The following is a 22,058-nucleotide window of genomic DNA, read 5'->3' as shown; positions in this document are numbered from 1 at the left end:
AATATTTGAAATATGGTAAATGGCTAATTAAAATTGACTCAAACAGCGTCTGTGTGTGTACATATGTTATGTATCTGCATTGGTATACGGCGATGACTCATGAGAAGGGGCGAGAGAGGCTTGACAACGAACTACATAATGATTTAGTCGTAAATCAGGATGGGTGACGAGGATCGAAGAACGATTGGAAGTTGGGGCTAAGAGGTTACAGCTTTACAATGTATACGAAACTGGGGACCCTACCCTCCCTACCCTCCCTGCCCGTTCCCCCTGTTTTTCCATTAGATCTACGGCTGGAAATAGAAGAGGCGCGTACGTCCCTCCCTCTTTGGTTATCTTCATATTTGATTCATGTTTCTGTCACACCCAAGTACAAGTACACCCAAGCAGAGGATCCTATACGCTCCCAACCCCAATCCCGAATCCCATTCCAAGTATACCACCAACAGATGTGAAACTTAAACAAGGAAAGCGTCGAAATCGGAGAGACAAAGAGAGACAGACTTCGACTTCGACTTGGTTTGGTTTGGTTTGTTTGTCCACCCGACATTTGTTTAGTTAAAAGTCTACGGTTTCTACGGTTTCTACAGTTTCTACAGCCTGTACAGCCTGTACACAGTTTCCTCACGACGGTGTAATTATACCCTCTGCTGGGGTAAGGCCGTAGCCGAAAAGACACTTGTACAAACTGGGCTATCAGAGAATGGGTCATACATATGTAGCTATGGGTGTGAAAACACTTGTGTCTCGCGAACAAATATCAGTGAAATTATTCATGCTGCCGGCAACGGACTCCGGACTCCAGTTTCGGGCCAGCGATCTCTCCCTCTCCCTCTCGCGCTCCAGGCGCAGGCAGGGCCGAGCAATCGATCAACCTTCCGCCACCACAAACGGGTATGATATGATATGATATGATAGGTCTGTGCTGGTGTTAGTGTGCTTGAATTTCGGTGTGTGTACGGGCACGGGGGTGTATGGGAGACATGTACACAGTCCATGCCTAACGGTAATGGTGGCCATAAACGAGACCAGGCCCAAAAAGCCAAGAAACGATAAGATAAAATGATAATGCTCAGTGGGTAGGAGTGGGGGGGAGGAGGAGGAGGCTTAACAGGTTACTGCTGCACGGAGGAGATAGTACGGGGAGGAGGAGGCGCCTAGAAACAGGAAGTGGGGAAAGCAAATAGTTTCCCAGAAGAGACTTGTCGCCCCACAGCCCAGGCCCCCCCACAACATGCCACAGAAGGGGTATTTTTAGGGAATCCAGCATAGTGGGTTAGGGAGGGACCTGGACCCTTATCAGGAAATACTTATGTATAAATAAACGGAGCGGCTTACTCGATCAATATTGAATTGAGATCGCTTTCGCTTTAGTCACGACCGCCTCTCCACTCCGGGCTCCGAGCCGAGTGACTTCTTATCTAATCGGTCCGCTCCTCATTCCACCAGCACACACACACACACACACCCATTACGAGTGTATCCATAGGGTGGTGCTCGACCACCCCTCGATCGGAGCTCCCTCGAACCTTGGATTGGCGATCGCTTTGGGGTTTTGTCTTTTTTGTTTATAAATAAACATTCAACGACTGTTGCCTCCTGAAAGAGAGCTCCGCTCTGTTCTCGGCTCGGTTCGGTTCGGTTCGGTTCGGTCTTGGATGGATGTTGCTGAATCCCCCACATTTGCCGACGGAACAATACCCTGTACGTGCTGTGCACATGTGCATGCACATATGTTCTGTGGGATGTGGTAATGGGACCCTGGGGAACAGCACTCTGATTCTGAGCCGTAACTGAATCTATCAGAATGCGCTGGGTTTGGTTTGGGTTTGGGTTGGGTTGGGTTGGGTTGGGTTGGGGCTTGTGTCGCCATCGTTCTTTTGGGGTATTCGGTTTACTTTGTTCTCGGACGAAATTCAAACAGAGGGTCAGCGATTACGGGGAATTTTGCTGAAAGCTAATCGGAGACGAGGCTTGCAGAGCGGACCCAAGGAAACGATGAGAATGTAGAGCCGAGCTGGAAGTCATTCCCCACACAGAACCCCGAATGCCCTTGGAATGGAGCCAAAATACAATGTGGTGGAGAGTGGAGGAGGAACATAAGAATCTTGTCTCCCCCCAAGGAAGGCTGATGGGAACACTCATGCACATAATGGAAAGTGACCAATTATTTGATAGCGGAAAGCCAAAGGCGATAAGAAATAAGTCGAAACGCGACCTGTGGAAAGTTCCCATATCCTTATCTAGGGAATTCCGAATCGAATGGCATCAAGTCGAAGCCAGAAACCAGCCAGAAAAAAAGAGAATGCCCGACCGGTCGGGGCCCAGAGCTTCAGGAAAGGGTATCCCCGCCGACAGACATCATAAAACGAAAGTACTCATCTCGCCTTTTATTTTCTTTTTTTGTTTCTGTTTCTGTTTTTTTTCAGAAATCGCCATGAACAGCACTTCTCTCCACGTCCCTCCCCCTAGCCCCTAGCCGCTAGCACGCCCCGGCTGTTTCCAGGCCAACAAATGAGTAATAATAAAAATAATAATAATTTAGTTTATGCAGTGCAATAAAACCAAAAGGGAAAATGACATAGTTAATAAGAGGAAATGTCAAGTCGAGACAAAAGTCGAAAGTCAAGGCGGCCTAAAGCACAGCCGTCCCACAGCAACAGCAGCAGCAGCAGCAGCGGCCACAAAAAAATACAATACTCAGAGCGCTCTCTTAGAACTAGCTCTTAGAACTAGGCCGATACATTTTGTGTGCGAGCCAAGTAGAATACAATTGGAGTGCAACGGACTTGCAACAACGCTCCCGTCTTTTTCTGTATTAATTACCCTTTCGATCGATGTGATTTTCGATGGATCTGAGTGTGAATGATCAGTACATTTTTGAACACTCCGAACAGGGGAAGTAAAGTCTCCCATCTGCACTGCAGCGACCCCTTGCACTGGTTCCCTTGTCCCTGTCCCTGTCCCTGTCCCTGCGCTGCTCGACCCTTCGACGGCCATTCCACTTACAGTTACGTGTCAGCATTTGAAGCGATTTTCGCTTTTCGCTTCCAATTTCGGACTGGCAGCTCGGCAGAACTTGCGCCTTCGTTTTTTCCCGCGCTAGTCATTCGATAACTTTTTGTTCCAGTTTGCAGTTATTCTCACAAGCAAAAAAAATTGGCAAAAAAATGGCAAAGTAAAATTAAAATGGAGATCGGTTCGTTTTCACTTGAAGACGGCGATGTTTGCGCGTTTTGTGCACGACAACGCGCGGTTGTAAGCAATTAAAACAAAGGCAGCCACAAAATAGGGGTTTAACCAAGAATATAAACGTTAACAGGAATGAGATAGTGTTGTTCTTTTGTTTTTTGGGTAGACAGTCTCTCTCCCCAGCGGGAGCAGAAGGGGTGTAATGACCAGAGAGACGGGTAGGTAGCCGGAGACGACTTTCCCGCTGCGCGACCGATCGAGGAATGAACTGAACGTGCAATGGGCGTTGAGTGAAAATAGCAAAATGCTGAGAACCCACATAGCCGAAGTTGACACCGAGACCGAGCCCGATACCGATACTGAAGCGCAGAGCCGAAGCTGCTGCCGGCGTGAGACAGAGATAGCAGCAGTCGCGGCATCCGCGGCAGCCGCGGCAGCGCAATCAGCAAGTTTGGCTGTGCATTAGAGCAGGAGGAGAGCAGGTGAAGATCGCTGCCTGCTCCCGAAGCCGGAGGCTCCTGTCGTCGCACCAGCGGCGACCCAGGCCACCGCTTTGGGGGTTTGGGGTTCTTCTTGTGCGCAAGGATAAAAGAGAGGGAAAGATTAGGTAAATGGAATGACATCCATCGTAGCCATACGCCATCCAGTATGTACGTATGTACATACCCTAAACACACACGTGTGCATGTCGGTAGTGTAACCGTCTTCGACTTGCTCTCCATTTCAAAACTCAAATAATGCGCGTCGGCTATTTAACTTGAAATTAAGCGACGTTTGTTGTTGCTTTTATTTATTTTCTTTCATTTTTTCCTACTATTTATTTTTTATTTTTTCAGAATTGTTAATGTTTCTGTGTGTATGTGTGTGTGTGTGTGTTCGTGTGATGATGCAGACGACAACGTTCGCTTTATTTGCTCATTTTACTCACTTTGTTTGTTCTCAGCGGCGCGCTGTGTGTGCTCTCCGCAGCAGCGGCAGTCGGTACTGCGTTTGCCCAGGGTATATTAAATTAAAGGTAAGTCAGTCGGAGAGACCGGCCTCTACCGCCACACGGCGGGGCCAATGAGCCTTGCTGCGCATATGGTTTGTCATTTGGGTAGATTTTTCGATTTAGAGGCGCGTGACACTAAACAGTAGCTGGGAGAGGAACCAAACTATGGTGCCCGCAGAACGGTACCAACGTACCTTCTGTTTAGTTCACCTTGGTGCTGCACTGCATGTAAAAGTTCCTTTTAGGGTAAGAGGGAGAGAGAGAGGGCATACAGATGGGCTACTTTCTAAGAGAAAACAAACATACACTGCAAGCATAACCCATAGCCCCCGGGGGGTGTTTCTGCCTGTGAGCAGAAGACGAAAATGGTGTCTTTGGCTAGAAAGGGGCTCGCAGGAGTTATCCTCTCCGGGATCTTACATGTACAGCGACGCTGTACAGCGTACAGCGACATGTCTAATTACATCGTCATGTAGATAGGCGGTGCACGAGTGTACGGGCTTGCCTTTGCGGCGTCAGCAATATGCAATGGAATACGTTGTATCTTTGTTTGTACATTCGTACATACATGTGTAGTTACGATAGGTTACTCATTTATCTGTGCGCTTATGTGTGTGTTTTCCATATGGCCACGTCGTTGGCTTTAAGCGGGCTGCCGCTGATTGTTGGTGAGGTTGTTGCTGCTTTTGTCGCAATCGAGCGTCTGTGTTTAATTAGCAGATAAAAATACAGCCAGTTTCATGAAGGTAGACATAGACATATGCGCTATGTACACACTAGCACTAGCACTCGCACTCGCACACACACACACACACACAGACACAGCCCCGGACACACTCATGATGGCCATCCCTTTCGCACCTTTTCGGTTTACACAATCAACAGTTGGCCCGCACACACACACACCGCACAACGCGCACACACATGTACAGTCAGGCAAACACGTTGCAGGCGTTAATTAGTTTTGGGGCTTTTCTTTTATCAGCAATTCCAACAAAAACAGCAACTGTAACAGTAACAGTAACAAAACAAGAGAGAAAGAGGATCTTCGGGGGCGAAGCTTCAAATACCCTTCCAGATGCAGCTTCCCTTTGGCATCTAATATATATGTATGCATGTACATATGTATGCTCTATTGGGGGCTCATTCGTGGAAGGATGCGAATGACGTTAATTCGCCCTTCTATACAGCTGTAGTTTTTCCTTGAACGAACGGAATGTTATAGGAACAAATACAAACTTCCAGATGGAAGGTACTTACTATGTATGTATCTTCTATGTGTTACAAAAGTCTAGTCAAAATCATAAGAGTCGCACCCCCCTGTAAGGGTATATATGTATGTACATAGGAACAAACGTTTTTCTAATGCATTTCGTTCTGTTGCGAATGCAAATCGAACTGTTTCTCTCGCTTCTCCTATACCTAACTCCCCCCCTGCGCCACTGCCTCCACCACTGCCTCTCTCTCTCTCTGTCTTAGCTCTATATCTGGCGCTAGCTCTAGCTTTGGTTTCCTTGTTCCATATCCATAACAATCAGGCGTGCAAATGGAGTCGGCGTCAACGTTAACATGCGTTAAGTACTGCCCCAACCACAGACCCCTTCCACCCGCCAGAGGTATGGTCGCTGCGGCGCCAATTGATCAAATCGGTTGTATAATCAGCTATTCCTCTTCCTCGTTTATGCTCTTCATCTTTGGCTACTGCTTCCATCTTCTCGTTCTCTTCGTCTACTTCTTCTTCTTATTTATTTCTCTTTTTTCGGGGCAGAAAATGTTAATGGAAAACCTTTCGATGAAGACCTTCGATGTCGAGAAGTAAGTCCCATTCCATATTGAGGCCACCAAAAGCACCAAGCCAGTCAGTGGCTTAGCTTAGAGGAGGGGTTAGATGGGATTTGTAAGTCTTGCGACCCCCCAATTATTCCCATAGATCGTAATAGTAAATCAAAAGTCTTAAGCTCCACATTCATTTAATATCATCCCATCATGATATTTATGAGTCCAATAGTGCCATTGCCATTGAAGTCGTCTCCTTCAGGCGACGTTGAATAATTGAATAAACTGAAATGTCACCCCAGAGTTGTATGCCGATCCTGACACCCATTCTCATAATACCACGACCAGTGACAAGGCTGGAACCACAGAATAATTATTACTAATTTAATTAATTAATTAATTAAACTAATTTGAAAAATAACTTCCCAAACATATTCCTTCTGCTTGTTGGAAACGAGTAGGAACGTTGTGAGTCGCAGCTAGGGCCGATACTCTACATTTACACCCGATACTCAGTATGCATGGCTCCCTTCCGCCAGAGGGCGCGCACTGCACGATGAAGAGTATGTGAGAGAGAGGGAAGAAGTGGGCGTGTGGAAGGGGTTGCGTAGCCACTGCAAATCGATTTTCTCATTCTGGCCATAATAGTAATCAGATCTGATCCAGATTCAGCAATCTGATACATAGATTGATTTTCTCGTATTTTTATAACCGATACTCAAAATGAGTATTGGGGTGTATTAGATTTGTGGTAAAAGTGGATGTGTGTAACGTCCAGAAGGAATCGTTGCCGACCCCATAAAGTATATATATTCTTGATCAGCATCAATAGCCGAGTCGATTGAGCCCTGTCTGTCTGTCCGTTCCCTTCAGCGCCTAATTCTCAAAGACTATAAGAGCTAGAGCAACGATGTTTTGGATCCAGACTTCTGTGATATGTCACTGCTACAAAAATATTTCAATACTTTGCCCCGCCCACTTCCGCCCTCACAAAGGGCGAAAATCTGTGGCATCCACAATTTTAAAGATACGAGAAAACCAAAAACGCAGAATCGTAGAGAATGACGATATCTTTTAGACTGCAGAATCTGAACCAGATCGTATAATTATTATAGCCAGAATCAAGAAAACACTTTAATTCTTTCTCGCTCTGTATCTCTCTAACACACAGGTTTCATGGTCGGTTTTTCCAATTGCAAAATATGAGTTCAAGGATCTCAGAACCCATATGAGCTAGAGCAACCAAATTTGGTATTCACACTCCTGTGATATCGGACCTTGACGAGTTTTTTTCAAAATTTCGCAACACCCCCTTCCGCTCCCGCAAAGGACGAAAATCTGGGGGTATCCACAAATCTCAGAGACTATTAACGCTAGAATAACCAAAATTTGGTATCCGCACTCCTGTTAGATCTTACTATAAAACGTATAAATCAAAATTTCGCACCACCCCCTTCCGCCCCCACAAAGGACGAAAATCTGTTGCATCCACAATATTACAGATTCGAGAAAAGTCTCTGTTTCTCTCGCACGCACTCTTTGTCGTGTCGTCCAATATTTGCGGCGACTGCCGCGCCAGGAGAGGAGGGCCATACTGACTAAGTATCGGGTATAAATGTAGAGTTGCGGTCTCCGCAGCAACTCACAACGTTCCCCCTCGTTCTATCTATATTTTTTCCATCTCGCTTGACAAGTTCGACCAAATTTGAAAGAAATTGCGAAGAGACTGACTGAGTACCGGGCACTCAATTTCGTTTGAAATTGGTTTGATAAGATGCAAAAATAACAAAAAATTAGAGGAACATTCAACATTTGCGAAAACCACCGACTGGAGAAGGCAAATGCATGAAATTTCAGAGTTTGGCTTTGGAACACTGTTGGCACTCATGCCTTAAAGGCGTAGACCAATAACATCAGGAAATGAATGTGAGATTCTAGCCTTAGAAACCAGATTATATAGCGTTATCGATAAATTTCTTATATTATATTATACTAACGATTCCTTGGGACGCATTTTCTTAACAGACTACCAGTCTAAATGTTTGTTCCAGGCAGAAAGATCTATACGAGTATATTCGTTAAAAGATATTGATCTGTGCGCAACCTTAACTCGAAAATGGACAGTGTGACTATCAATAAGATCACCCTGATCACTCGGTTAGAATGTAGGTTACACCCCCTGGCTACGCTCCTGCCTGAAGCACATATGTACATACATCTGTATGTACAAGATGCTAACGAACTGCAAAGATAATAAATATTTAAATTGTATCGTATTTGCACACGTTCGATCAATATGTGGAACAGACTGCCCCAAACACATGGGATACGTGCATAAGTTAAAGAAAACGAAAGAGATAGAAATGGATATGTAGATGTAGATTGAGATTGAGATGAAGATGGAGATGGAGAGTAAGATACCAGATACAAATGCGGATGTGGATGTGGATGTGGATGCACGTTGTACAACGACAAACCTTCGACGTCGCCAGATCAACTTGATGTAGAGCACATCAAAGCCACGAAGAGCTCGTAGCAGAATACACAACTAGAATAGAGGTTGAAGTAGAGATAGAGATAGAGGCAGAGGAAGATGGACAAGGAAATGGAGGTGGCGATACATATATGGGTTTGAGGGGTATTGGTTCAGGGCCTGGGTACATAGCACTTGGAGAGCGAAGATCGTGTTAGGTATGTACCTAACCTGGTACCTGCCGGTGGTCGTCGTTAGAGATGAAGACCGAACTGCCGACGATTTCTGAATCGGTCTGGGCCTGGGTCTGCCTCTCAGTTGAAGTCTCTCCCGTTTTTTGTTGGCATTCATTTAACACGTTGCTGTTAAAATTCAGAGAAGAAATCGAATTCAAATAACGCGCTTCAATTCGGTCGCTCCACAACGTTCCACATTCACACAGATTGCACTCTCCCACGGAGGCAGATACAGATACGGATACGGATACGTATACGGATGCCGAAGCTAAATGTTTACCTACGTACTACATGCATATAAGAAGGCAGCTAAAGATAGAAGATAGAGCTACAAGATGTGTCTGCTAAGGAAGCGCAAATAAAGTTGGGTCTAGAAAAGAAGACTGTCCTTGTTGAATCATTCCTTTTATTCCAGATTTAGATATTAGGTACTCGTAGCTGTCTTAAATATTTCCAGATCTCACTCTTGCCTACATATCATACGTATCTATTTACTTCTTTACATGTTCCTTTATAATCTGAAACTCTCTTCGTCGATATCCTTAATACATTCCCTGCCATCTGTTTTATACTTCCTTCGAAAGGTACTCGTAATTGTATTCGATAGTTTCCATGCAGTCTCCCCCCGAATGATCACTCTTTATCTCTTCCTGTACATCCAATCACAGCTACCTTATGGGTTGGTAAAATGGTTCCCATTTTGGGTCGACTGACATGTATTCAACGATAACTAAATGAAAAAATAAACACAAACAAGAAACCAAGAAAATGCTTGAGTTCGAGAAAAGTCAAACAAATCCCATATCAATTGAAGCCATGGCAAACAACCTCAAAAAATACGGCGGAACTGCCTTCTCCATAACATCGCTTCCTTACCCCAAGCCAATCTGAACTGTTGTCAAATGAATTGACATAAATTTAAAATATCAAATAAATAGATTCCCCAGGACGGAGGATAGACTGCGGACAAGATAGGTGGAGGTGGAGAGGTGAGCTTGCAGAAAAGATACATTATGGATAAGATACTTCCTTCAGTCAGTTCAGCTCTATGAAATTGTAGGGAACACACTCGTATATACCTAATACAGTTCCATCTCTCTTCCTCTATCAAATACATATCGTTGTTATAGTACTAAGTTCAAGCCTACGATTGCCGCTTACACTCATATAATATCCATCGAATAACCATCGCTTAGTCTCCGTTTCCTCCACAACATCTCCCGGGCCCATGTACCTGTTTTCGCTTGGAGGGCCATCTGGGAATGTTTGCCCTGGCTTCTAGTCAACAATTCAGCTACTAACTAATTGGAAAACCTTAGTGGAATGGGGTGGGGGAGGGGGCCTTACAGGGCAGGGTGAAAAGCTGGAAAAGCGCTGCGTGCGTTGACGTTTGCTTCGCTCAATTTGTTTGACGATTTTATGGACGGTGAGCCATTTGAGCGTTCTACTTTTTGTTCGTTTTTCAGTTTTCAGTTTTTTCGTTTTTAGTTTCATTTGCTGCCACCGCAAAAACAAAAACCTATATATGTAGAAGGGCGGACTGCTTTCAGGGTCGAAGCTGGAGATACCCTCGTAAAGGGTATCTGTGCCTAGTCGTCCGATTGGGATTCAATGTCGCTGAGTGAACTTGTCAACACAGATTTTCCTGTATTGTATTGTATTGTATGTATTCCATGTACTTGCTTCTACAAGCTTTCAGCTTGTGGCCTTTGGACTGAAACACTAGGAACAGACGGAACGCCAGATGGATGTGTCTTTCCTGCTGTAAATGATGATCGAGCAAATGTACATCTGCACTTATTCAGACTGAAATGAATATCAGAACTAATATTACAACACATATCTTCGTAGAATGCTGGAAAATATATCCAATATGTACATAATTGATATTTTCGACTAGCAGTTTCTTGTGCGGTTTCTTTTGTTAAGCTGAGAGATCGTCAGCATAGCAAGAGCACGAGTACGAGCAGAACGTCAGTGTTGCCACAGCTCGAACATACTCGAACATTTTCCATTCGCCGTCGTCGTCGGCTGCCTCGTTGGCCATGTTTATGCAACTGCGCGACTTGCCAATAAAAATGGCCAAAACGCAGCACTTTCCTCCGCGGCCCCCTTCCCCCACCACCCCCTTCGACAGCGCTGCTCTGGCTGCGTTGCGACCTGGCCCTGCCCCGCCCCCGCCCCCCACCTGCCCCTGCACTACCCCGGGCTGTTAGCACTCAGTTTTCCAGTGCAAAAAGTCTGGGCTATAAATATATGGCCGCTTAAATTTCGTCATTTATGGCCTGACTGGCCTGCAAACGAACAAAATCTTTTCATAATTTAATGCTTATTAGCATTTGTTTGCAGTCGGCCAAGGAGGAGGAGAAAATTTGCAGGGGGAACATCGTTTCAGGAGGGTGTAGGAGATGGCACTGCGTAATTGCCAAAACAGACAGACAGACAGACAAACAGACAGTCGACCCAGAGCCATAAGCAGTTTCCAAACGTAGCCGAGAGGAAGGCTATGTGAAGCACAAGCAAAAACAAAGAGACAAAACGGCATGAAAAAGTGTTAGACAAAGAGTTAGAACTGCAATTGAAACAGCCGACAGGGGGGTAGCAGATCCGCCAACCTTCGGTGTAAATCAACCGAAAGAATGCATGCAAAAAAAAACGACAAGTTCGAATTTTCAAAGCAGATTGCGTGACAATTCTGATTCTGGCCAATGGATATATAAACTGAATTCACAGGCGCTGGTTGGGGGGGGGGGCTTGGAATGCAGCTAAAAAACTGCATGAATCCTCCTTATGGTGCTCCTAGTCCATGGAGAGCACAAAAAACACACCGGGATTCCATAGAAGGCTTCTATGAAGGCTAGTTCATATTTCACCCATTCACGCGAAAAGCCGCATTGAAGTTTTCCACCGAAAAGACCCCAGTCCAGCTTTTATATTCCGCACTATTACCATATTGAAAATGCGGTTGGAATATCATATGTTTACTGGCATTTTTCCATCTCATATTACTCTGTTCCAGAATCTAAAAGTGGCTTACGTATTTTTTTTGTGTGTTTATTGCAGTCTGGGACTCCAGAATCAAAGACTCCTCCATTGCTGACCAAAAGCCTTCATTTGCCACAACTTTTCTTCATCTGTTGCCATTTCATGGATAATTTCATCGTTTCCGTACAGGGTGCGCCATCTCTTATGTCGTTTGTGTCACACAGCGCTCATCGAAGTATCGCCTATCCATCGTGTTTTGAGTTCACGTGAACACCTACATATGTATGATGCATAGCTTAGTATCGCGACAAACAGCTGGCACAGACAGCTGTTTGCTTATACTTTAGGCACAGAAATAGAAATATAAAATCTGGACGCCCAGCACCACACACCAAACAATTTGGAGGGAATGGAGGTGAACGGAGTGGATGGCTCAGATGGCGATAAACTGTACAGAAAGAACAGATTTGCAACATTTCTTCCATAAAACCAAAGTATTGAGCGAAATTCATAAATTTCTAACTAATGTGGATTTGTTTACGGTATTCCTCTTCTTCTTATTCTTATCGATATGTCGGCTATCGATACAAGCCAAAAGCAGTGAATCATGATCCTTGAATTTAGGCGTAAAAGTCTTTACAAATCGGCACTATTGTATCAGACTACCATCACTGTGCGCTGAGCACATTTGAATATGAATTTTTTCAAATATTTTTAGCTTTTATTCAGACTTGCTTTTGAAAACAACATCAGTTAAGTGGCCTTTATCGGACACAAACAAATGTTCCCTTTTTGCTGCGTTTTTAATCACTTTTTCGATCATCATAGCGATGATTTCGGCACGAAGCTTTGCCCTGAGCAGGCGTTAACTTAGCTTTTCAAATAACCCCACAGTGCAAAGCGATCCAGGGTTACAATTTTGCCGAATTGACGTTTCCAACACTGGTCTACACAAGTCAGTCGGTTCACAATTGTCAAAGTTATTCAATGTTTCAATGTTACGTGCCAACACAAGAGACGGTGCACCCTGTAGATACTTGTAAGTAAATAACCAACTTCCATTTCTGTTCCTTTTTTTGACATGTCGTGGTTCTGATTTCATTTTTCCGATAGCTAACTCGATTGATCACCCATCGTTATCAATCACTGCTTTACTAATACGTTTTATTTCGACATATCAAAATGCCTTAAAAAAGATGATGCCATCAATTAATTGGAGTTATATACAGGATACAGATAAGAGATTTACTTAAAAATTATACACGAAAATTCACCGTCAAACAGGATTTTCAAAGATTAAAAAAAGAAGTGTCATATATACGTTATTAGAATTCAACGCTTCGCTCTTTTACAACGCCTTCTCAAGCATTCTGTGACACCTGTGATCATCCCTTATTTTCATAAATTTAATATTTGAAATACAGTGTTCCACACCCTCCCCACTGCTTCAATTTTTCGAATTTTTTGATTGGTTCCTACATAATTTATTGCTCCAATTTGTAACTTTTTGCTATTATTATTCATTACTCGCATTCTACGACATTCATTTCACAGTTCCCCTTTCTTTCCTCCCCAAGCTCGGATTCTTCGGAATCCCCCTGGAAGTGACCGCCTCTGCCGCCTCTGTCAGCATGTGCATCTACCAGTACTTGTGCGAGAAACTCTCAGAGGAGGAGGTGTTCCAAACAAATGCAATTACATACGAAGGCTAAACGCGAGGCAAATTGAGCAACTTAGAGAGAGAGAGAGAACGAGAGAGAGAGAGAGAGAGAGAGAGAGAGTGACAGAGAGAAGCTGCTCGAACAGCAGCTGCATCCCAGGCAGAGCCCAAATGAATAGAGAATCGGTTGTGGAGCCAAAACCACAGGCAGCCAACCAGTAAGCCACCAGCCCAATTCTGCCTTAGCCCCTTCCCGAGCCGCATTTGGGCCTTAAAGTGAGCGGAGCTCATTGGAAACACGCGAGTCTAAATGGAAACGGAAATGGTTGTGGATGTGGATGTGGAAGTGCACGTGGAGAGAACAGCAGCAGCGCCATCTGTGAGTTGAGTTATGTGTGTGCCTGTTTCTTTCTCTTTCTACTTCTCCTTCTCTGTCCTTGTGGCTGTGCATCTATCTCTGTCCCCGTTCACAGGGTAGCAAATTGATTTTGACCAAGATTCATTTTCAGATCTGTCCACGTTCTCACTCTCTTTCTCATTGTTGTTGCAGCTTTTCATTTGGCATTTTCCATTTTCCATGGTGCGACTGCTGCTGCTGCTGTTGCTCTTGCTGGAGCCTCTGGCAGTTAGTGAAAATTGTCCGCTCGCTTCGCTGATTGTTTATAGAAACGTACGGCAGCCGTACAATGTCAGTCATCAGAGGCAGCCACAGTCACATATAACAAGCAAGAGCAGCACTCGATCATGGTGTTGCGTCAGGGAGATACCTGGTACTCAGACTGGGATATAAACTCAAATGAACATTATAGGTTCTAGGTTAGGCTACGGTGGTAGCGGGGGAGAGGGGACGAGCCTTCCCCAGCTCACTTGGACCTGTTAAAGGTCCCTTGAGATAAGATACTCGCACAAACCGGAGAAAAAGAGACGGCATTAATGTCGCAAACATTTACAAAGATTTACCCGATCGGGTGGACAATAGATATACCTTGATGACATCTTATTAAACTACATCTTATCTTAAACATATGTGTTCTATGAGCATGTGGTAGGGTGGGGCGCCATCTACTTGTGGCATACACTCGAACAAACACAACAACTCTTCCGGTCTACGCGTCCGGGGTATAGTAATTGCAGGTCTCCTCTGACAGCAGCAGAGTTAGAGGCAGCTCTAGCTGCACTTAGCGACATGCAACGTTTGACTTCTCATTGGCCGTGGGTCAGTTGTTTGGTGGGAATTCCGCCCAGTGAGCCCAGTGCGCCCAGTGGGCCCAGTGGGACGGATGGTGGGAGGCGATGGGTGGCGTGGGTGGCAACAACAGCAGCAACAACAAATTGTCATTTTCATTCGTGCTCAGGTGAGCAGCCAGCACCAGAAGCAGCAGCAGCAGCCAGCAGAAACATTTGATGAGTGCATTATAGCATTCATCATAGCTGAATGATTTTGCTGACCATAAGTGGAGGTCTCGACGATTGTTACCGCGATTATTAAATACAAAAATGTACCTACATTAATAATAAATTTACGAGTGTATATGTATGTACACGTAAGTAGATCCATGGGCATCTAGGGCAGCCGAATCATGAATGATTCCGCCGGTATTGAATGAAAAGAAGACCAAGGGAAAGGAAATGGAGTCCGACGGAGTCCAGATATGACATGACACTCGTACTCGTGTGGGGGCGAAAATGTTTGGACATTTAGTTTAACCATAAACAAATCTTGGCGCTGAATGAATTTCTATTTGAAGCCCAGAAAAAAGTAATATGATGACTGCCTGCGATATGCAATGCAAACAGAAGCAGAACCATATGTACATTCGAAGAGCTCCAAGGAGCGGAGAGCCTACAAGAAGACAATACGACCAAAATAAAGATGAGTAGCAAGGGGACAAACTCAGTGAAGGCAATACGCAAGTACATGACATCCGAAACCCAGATAAATTGGATTAGTAAGCAACGATAATAGTGCTTTATCAGAACGGCGACAGAAGGGCACTTGAACGGCAGGAGTAACGGAGATGAAAGACTCAATGCGTTGGCTATGGATTAGGATTGGGGTTTCAGCGCAAGCCAATCACGATCGGATGACTAACAAAAACATTTGTATATTATTTATACCCAGATCGTTCGATCCGAAACCATTCCTCTGCCGTTCTTGCCACCTTCCCTTCCCACAGGGCCCCCAAGAGTCGTCGTTTTGCCTTAGCTCTGAGTGATATGTGGCACAGTTGGATGGAGCAATCACAATCACACGAAGGTTGGACTTCGAAGCCAGGTCCCACCAATATATGGATCCGTTACTGGGTTTTTCTGGATTTCTGGGGGATACTCTTAAGAAAGATCAAATCCACCGAAGTTGTTCTTCTGAAAGTTTCTCCAGTTTTATGCCAGGTCCCCCACCCGCCTCTCATTAGCACCCTGTCAGCCTGTCACTCGATATAGATGTGTACATATGGCAATATATACACACATATTTGGCATGTCGAATCTATACAGTATGGTGGCAAGCTATCAGGAAAAAAAACAATGTAATGAGGGAGAAATCGGTTACATCGGAGACCGCACCATCGTCCGGACAGGTATGGCTAACGGGCGTAGCCAATGGGCAAATTTTACCTTGCCCAGATGCCCTCCCACTCCAGCCCGTTCCTGCCCCCCTCTCCCCGCTAATTATGGCAGTTGAAGAGGCAGAGGAACACGGGACCAGAGGGAGCGGAACAAGTGCAGCTGGGACACATTTGACACAGTTTGACCAAGCGTAACAAACCGCGTTTATCAAATGGAACTCGATTTGGTTTTGGTTTCAGTTTTGACGGTTGACGTGTCCGAAAAAAAAAACAATACAAAAAAAACCGGAGTATCTCTCCAACTACCCAACTACCCAGCCACCCAACCACCCATCCACCCCCAGCAACAGCATTTTCCCCAAAGCCCCACCGCCCAACGCCCAACGTCCCACAACCCCACTGACCCAACCAGCCAAGCGACCAATCAGCATTTCCGCTCTAATGAAATCCATGAAAGATGAAGTACATATGTACATACGAATGTGTAGGTACATATTTCCAGGGAGTTGGGAGTTGGATCTAAGTGATGTGGCCTATGGGACACAGGGCGAGCAGATTATACGATCGGTAGTTCCTCCTCTGCCAAACTATATCGATTAAATCGTCCAGCATCCGATTGGCACAGCGATAATAGCAAAATCATGACGTGTTTCCGGTTCATGATGCTTCTCCGATAAAGGAACCCAGAATATGGAACATGTCTAAAAGAATTCGAATAACAGAATAACAGTAATGGTTTGTGCTATCGATTAAGTCGATGTGATGTGCTCCAACCTCCACAAGACCTCCTTATTAATATATGTACACCATATATTGAACATATTAAAGAGTGGTCCAATGTCTAAAGAAGGGATTTCTATAATTAAGTTATTCTTAAATTAACGAAAACATTAGCTTAGCGCTCTGCTCTTTTTGGGCTCTCCCCCGCTAGGTGGGGACTGCTTCCCGCTCCCGCCTCGAGTCGCAGCCCCCATTGGGAGGGAGCCTCATTATCATCGCCAGGTGCGTGCTCGCTGCCTCGTGTCGAGGGTTTTAGTTTGGGTTTTATCTGCTTGGGGTCGTCTAATCGTTGTGTTCAAAATTGAACAATTAAACTAATTTCATTTCGCCACTGTGCGGCGGTTGCATGTAGGAATTTAGAGAACTTTGCTTCAACTCACCCAATATAAATACCGAAAACGTACGAGTACACATGAAAAAGGCACTCGAAAAAAATGCAGTCGTCGCAGTTTCCGGCACGAAATAGAATTGGATAAAAAACAAAGAACAAAAACAAACCAACAAAAACCGAACCGAACCGAGCCGAACTGAACTGAAGAAAAAATAAAGGAAAATCTACAAAAAGTTGTCGACCTTCTTTTGGAAAATTTCACACGATTTTCAAATGCAAATTGCGTCTTTTTTTGCCTCAACGTTTCTTTACAGTTGTTGTCTTTTTGGGCCAAAAGTGGATCACACTGGGGCAGTGGAGGAATACAAATTAACACTTTATGCGGGCTACGCTTTGGGGGTACGTGGATCGCTTCCCGGAACCGAATGAGTGGCAGCCAGCAGGTGGCCCCGGCTTATATAGGCCCGGGCGATCCACCCCAACCCTGGCATCTCAACCCTTCCGATCCTGGCCAGCCCAGCCCGGATAAGATAAGGGGCATGGTTCGATGCAGATGTCCCAAATGCCCGACTAATGGGGATGATAATGGCTGGGAGGTGCAGACGGTGACGGTGTTGGCGACGGTGATGGCAATGGCGATGGTGATGGTGATGGCGATGGCGATGAAGGGGGCACACTTATCGCCGCCCGCCTGGCGCAATTATGCAAAACAATATGGTGGGTACCAACTATCGATCCAATGATAACCAGAGATAACCAAGCAGATAACCAAAAACAAAAAAAGGAAAAGGAAAAAAACAAAAACCAAGAAACTAGGTATGAAAACATTCGAAAGCGTTGACGGTAAGTAGGACGATGGGGGAAGGATTGTGGGGGCGGGGAGTGTGCTTCCCAAGGGATGCACCGATCCGGCCCAAAGAAGGGATTGCTCCGACTTAGCTTGTCAGCGATAGCTTCTACTACAGTGCTTCACTGGGTCCGTGTCAGGACATACGCTGGGTCCCATGAGAATGGAACTCAAAAAAGTTTGATTCTGTAGCACTGTGTAATCTAAATGGAATGATGTAATCCCACAGTGTGATTTATGTGCCTACCCTTTATCGATCTGGAATTATTGAGTGCCGATTAGTCGGTCGAAGATTGGGAGCCCGAAAAGAGATGTACAGTGCGTTTCACGATTATGGGATGCTATTTAGTCTGAGATTCGTTTCCTGGAAGACTTTCCATTCAGTAATGGATGTACATAGTATTTCTGAGCCAGGGAACTGGCTACGAGTGTCGAACAGAAGACCTGGATTCGAGTGCTTTTCGTGTTGTTAGTTGTAAGTTGTAAGTTGTAAGTAAATATTTTAATAAAAAAAATATGTATAATTCTTAACAGTACGTACTTTTATATAGAAAACATCAGAGTATCAGAATTTAAATTGGTTTTTTTGTTTCGGGTTTCTTAGAATGTCTGCATCTTAAGGTATTACCTTAAATGTTGCATGGAAACGGGACTTAGTAGAAAAAACTTGAGGAAACTGCTGGGCGTGACCAGGGATCATAACTTGCGCAGATCCAGGACAAATATGTCGCCGTCCGAGGCACTGGCGCCCACCTTGCTGCCATCGGAGTTCCAGCAGACCTCGAAGATCCCGCCGGTGCCCTTGTAGCTATGCACCAGCTCTCCAGTCTGGGTGCTCCAGATGTGCACGCACTTGTCGAAGCTGCCCGAGGCAAGGTGCTTGCCGTCGGGACTGAAGGCCACGGAGTAGACGGGCTCCGTGTGCTTGCTCAGCGTGTATATGCAGCTTCCGCGCTCCACGTCCCACAGGCGAACCGTGGAGTCGAAGGAGGCCGACGCGAGTACAAGGTTCATGTTGGGATTGTTCGTGCTCGGCCCTGTGGGTGACCACTTGATAGTGTATATCTCCTTGGAATGGGCCAACAGGTCCTGGCAGCACCGATCCCGATTCATGGTCCAGATCTTCAGAGTCAAGTCATCCGAGCAGGAGGCCAGCAGCAGGCCCTGCGGGCACCACTTGATGGCGTTCACCTCGTTGGTGTGCCCACAGAAAGTTTTGAGCGGCTCTGTCTCACCCAGCCGACACACGAATATCCTCTGATCTGTACTGCAAGAGGCAAAGGCCTGACTCGTCTGCCAGTCGACGTCCAGGGCCGGGGCACTGTGAAAGGCGAATTGTTGCGTGCACTTGCCCGTGCTCGCATCCCAGATGATCGTCGTCTTGTCCACTCCGGCGGAGACAATGTAATTCCCGTATTTGTTCCACTTGAGTGCGAAGATCGGCCCCTTGTGCTGACCCAGCGTCAATGTCAGGCTTCCATCTGTCTTCCAGATGCGCGCATAGCCATCATAGCTGCCTGTAGCCAACATCGAACCGTCGCAATTCCAGTCCAGGGATGTGACATCCTTGTTACCCGTAAACTGCGGCCCGTCTGTCTCTATACAGTGCCTCAGCACCAGCTGACTGGAGTGGGCTTTCGATCCGGTCATGTTCCAGATGCGGGCAGTGCTATCGCCCGAGCCACTGGCCAGCAGGTCCCGGTTGGGATTCCAGGCGCAGATGAACACCTCGCCCTCGTGGCCGCGCAGAGCGCACACTTCGGACTCCGGAATCTCAACGCTCCCGACTATCTCCATTGGCTCGACGGGCACAGGACTGCCGCCCGCAGAAAAGTCGGTCTCACTCGAAGCTGGGCTGTGGTCTGGGGCTGTGTACGCCGCGACTATGCTGGGTTTTCCCGGCTTTTTTGGATAGAAAGTCGAGACCGCGACGGCTTTTTTGGATGTGGACGGGATGGAGTCGTCTATGCTAGTTGCATTCGCATTGCTCGACTCACTGGCTTGTGGATTTTTGTTGCCTCTGGAGCCGCTAGGGGATGCGGCACTTCCCCTGGAACCGCCCTCCGGGGTGGACTCTGCGGTGCTGGTGCTCCCCGTCGCCTTGGGCCCTTTAGAATCCGGCATCACAGCATCAATCAGGGAAAGGCCTTCAATGAGACGCCCCACCTCTCCGTCCGTGCCCACACTCCACTCCACCTCTGTGTAGAGGAGGCCCTTCTGGAGGATGGTTAGCAGGGCAGCCGGCGGCACCAGGCTTCCATTGATGTTGGTCCGCGCTACGTTCGACTCAATGCCGAACACGTAGGCGGAGTGCAGGAAGCCCGACTCCTGCAGGTATCGGTAAACCAGGAAGTTCACCTCGTCGCTGGAAAAACTCATGGCAACCAGGGGCCAACGCCTTCCAGACCTCGTTTAAATTCTGATGTGCCTCTGATTGCGGCAGCGGTGGCAATGGAGATCGCTGGAGACCGATAAAACGGCACTGCGTAAGCATGCGTCTGCATCGTCGGTGGCAGCTTCTCAAAGGGGGGACGGGTCTAATAGATCGTTCGTTGTACAACAACTCCTGAATAGTCGAAAAATTCAACTTGGCAGATAAGCGCTTCGCTTGCATTTTTTATACTAACAAATGAAAAAAGAACACTTGTTTACCTCGGTGTTGCATTTCCTTAATATCGCCGATGTCATAGTTTTCAATGTCGATCGGGACGGAAGAGAGGACAAAATGTACACCACACCAATGATATCTCGACGATTACATATACATATGTACAATATACTCTACGAGTGTGGCGCGGGTGCGAGTGCGGTTTTCCGTAACTTTTGTATCCTTCAGATTCCCAAACTAATGAATGCTTATTACGAGTATTCGGTTTAGGAGCATCAAACGCCGATTCCAGCGAGCCATGGTTTTGAATGTTCCATTAAATATATTTATTTTTTGTCGCGCGGGACAAAAATGTCTTGCGCTCAAAGTTATTAATTTTAAACGATACTGGACCAATTTTGTATGTTAGAACTTTTATCATTAATCCCGTTTTTTTTTTAGAAGAGATTATAAAATAGATAACAAGACATTTTATGCCTGAAATACCGAGAAAATTAACTCTAATAGGTTCTTACATCAAGGTTTCAATAGGTACAGTTTACAAAAAATATATCGGGACAGAACTGGATGGACTGTTTAGAATTTCGAGACTACTGTTCCCGGCACCCAAGCTCCAAATTAGTATAATGAGTTTCATACTAAAACCGGCATTGAAGTGTAGTGGAAACGACTAAGTCAATTTATAAATTATGTACATTGTACGTATGTACACAAATGCCTTAAGACATTATTTCCTTTTATGTGAAAAGTAAATTAGCTGAGACAGAATATGTTAATTTTATTGATAAAACATTCATAATTTGTTTATTATATTAATACTAATATTGATATTAATTTTATTATTACTTCGTATAATCTTTCTAAGCTAATTTACTATTAAGGTAAAAGTTAATAATGTAATGATGGGATATATTGTACATAATCGTTTTCTAGCCAACTACACGTGTGCCTAATTATAGCTGGGCATTGGGCTATTCTGTGTGTACTACCAAAGTACTACCCAAAGTGCATGTGAACGTTCGTGAAAGTGAACGCTCGCATCAGGATGCAACTTTATGCGCGTCGCTCGCTCGACGAATCTCCCGCTCGAAGACTTATGTAAAATAGTTTAGTGTATAAATCAGATCAGCGATCGGCAAGTCCCTATCTTCCGTGCGCTGCTGCTGGCACCACTACAACGTATCGTTGTGACTGCTGCCTACGCACACAAACGCACTGGCAACATGTGAATGCGTGCGTGCCGATCACTGGCAGCGCAACGAAAATTCAAACTCTGAACAAGTAATAATGTGCGTGTGTGCATCGGCTTTATCGTTGTGTTTGTGACTCTTACTATAGCAGTGGATACTACTGTTGCTCGGCAGATGTCAGGCACCCGTTTTGACTAGAGGATTTTCAGGCCCAAGCAACCAGAAAATGGAGCCCGAGAAACCATTCGAAATCAATGGAACGTATGGCCGACCAGAAATAGAAGGTTTCTTTCGGATGACAAATAGTAGGTTATACGTGACTGGAGGAATGTCTGGACAATTCAGTCTGAGAAATATCCTTACAAATATCCACGCATAGGAATGCATAGAGCTTCCGGTTGCCACTCCCAATGACATCCCTG

At 45.5% G+C, this 22,058-nt stretch overlaps 2 protein-coding genes across 2 annotated transcripts in view; both read right to left on the bottom strand.

Moving 5' to 3' along the window:
* LOC6600182 (myosin heavy chain, cardiac muscle isoform) overlaps positions 1-22,058 on the bottom strand; it is a 32,179-nt gene that overhangs the window by 8,603 nt on the left and 1,518 nt on the right. The window lies entirely within an intron of this gene.
* LOC6600213 (F-box-like/WD repeat-containing protein TBL1XR1) lies at positions 18,411-20,217 on the bottom strand. Its single transcript, XM_002025277.2, has one exon. The coding sequence runs from the start codon at positions 20,215-20,217 to the stop codon at positions 18,535-18,537; it is 1,683 nt and encodes a 560-aa protein (XP_002025313.1). The 3' UTR covers positions 18,411-18,534.

Source organism: Drosophila persimilis, unplaced genomic scaffold (genome assembly GCF_003286085.1).
Source record: "Drosophila persimilis strain 14011-0111.01,24,50 unplaced genomic scaffold, DperRS2 tig00000622-arrow-arrow-pilon, whole genome shotgun sequence".
Taxonomy (NCBI): Eukaryota; Metazoa; Arthropoda; class Insecta; order Diptera; family Drosophilidae; genus Drosophila; species Drosophila persimilis.
Note: the sequence above shows the minus strand (reverse complement) of the source record. Positions and strands in the feature narration are given on the sequence as shown.

Excerpts from the sequence above, each read along its gene's own strand:
- LOC6600213 (XM_002025277.2), bottom strand. The coding sequence starts at position 20,217 with ATGAGTTTTTCCAGCGACGAGGTGAACTTCCTGGTTTACCGATACCTG.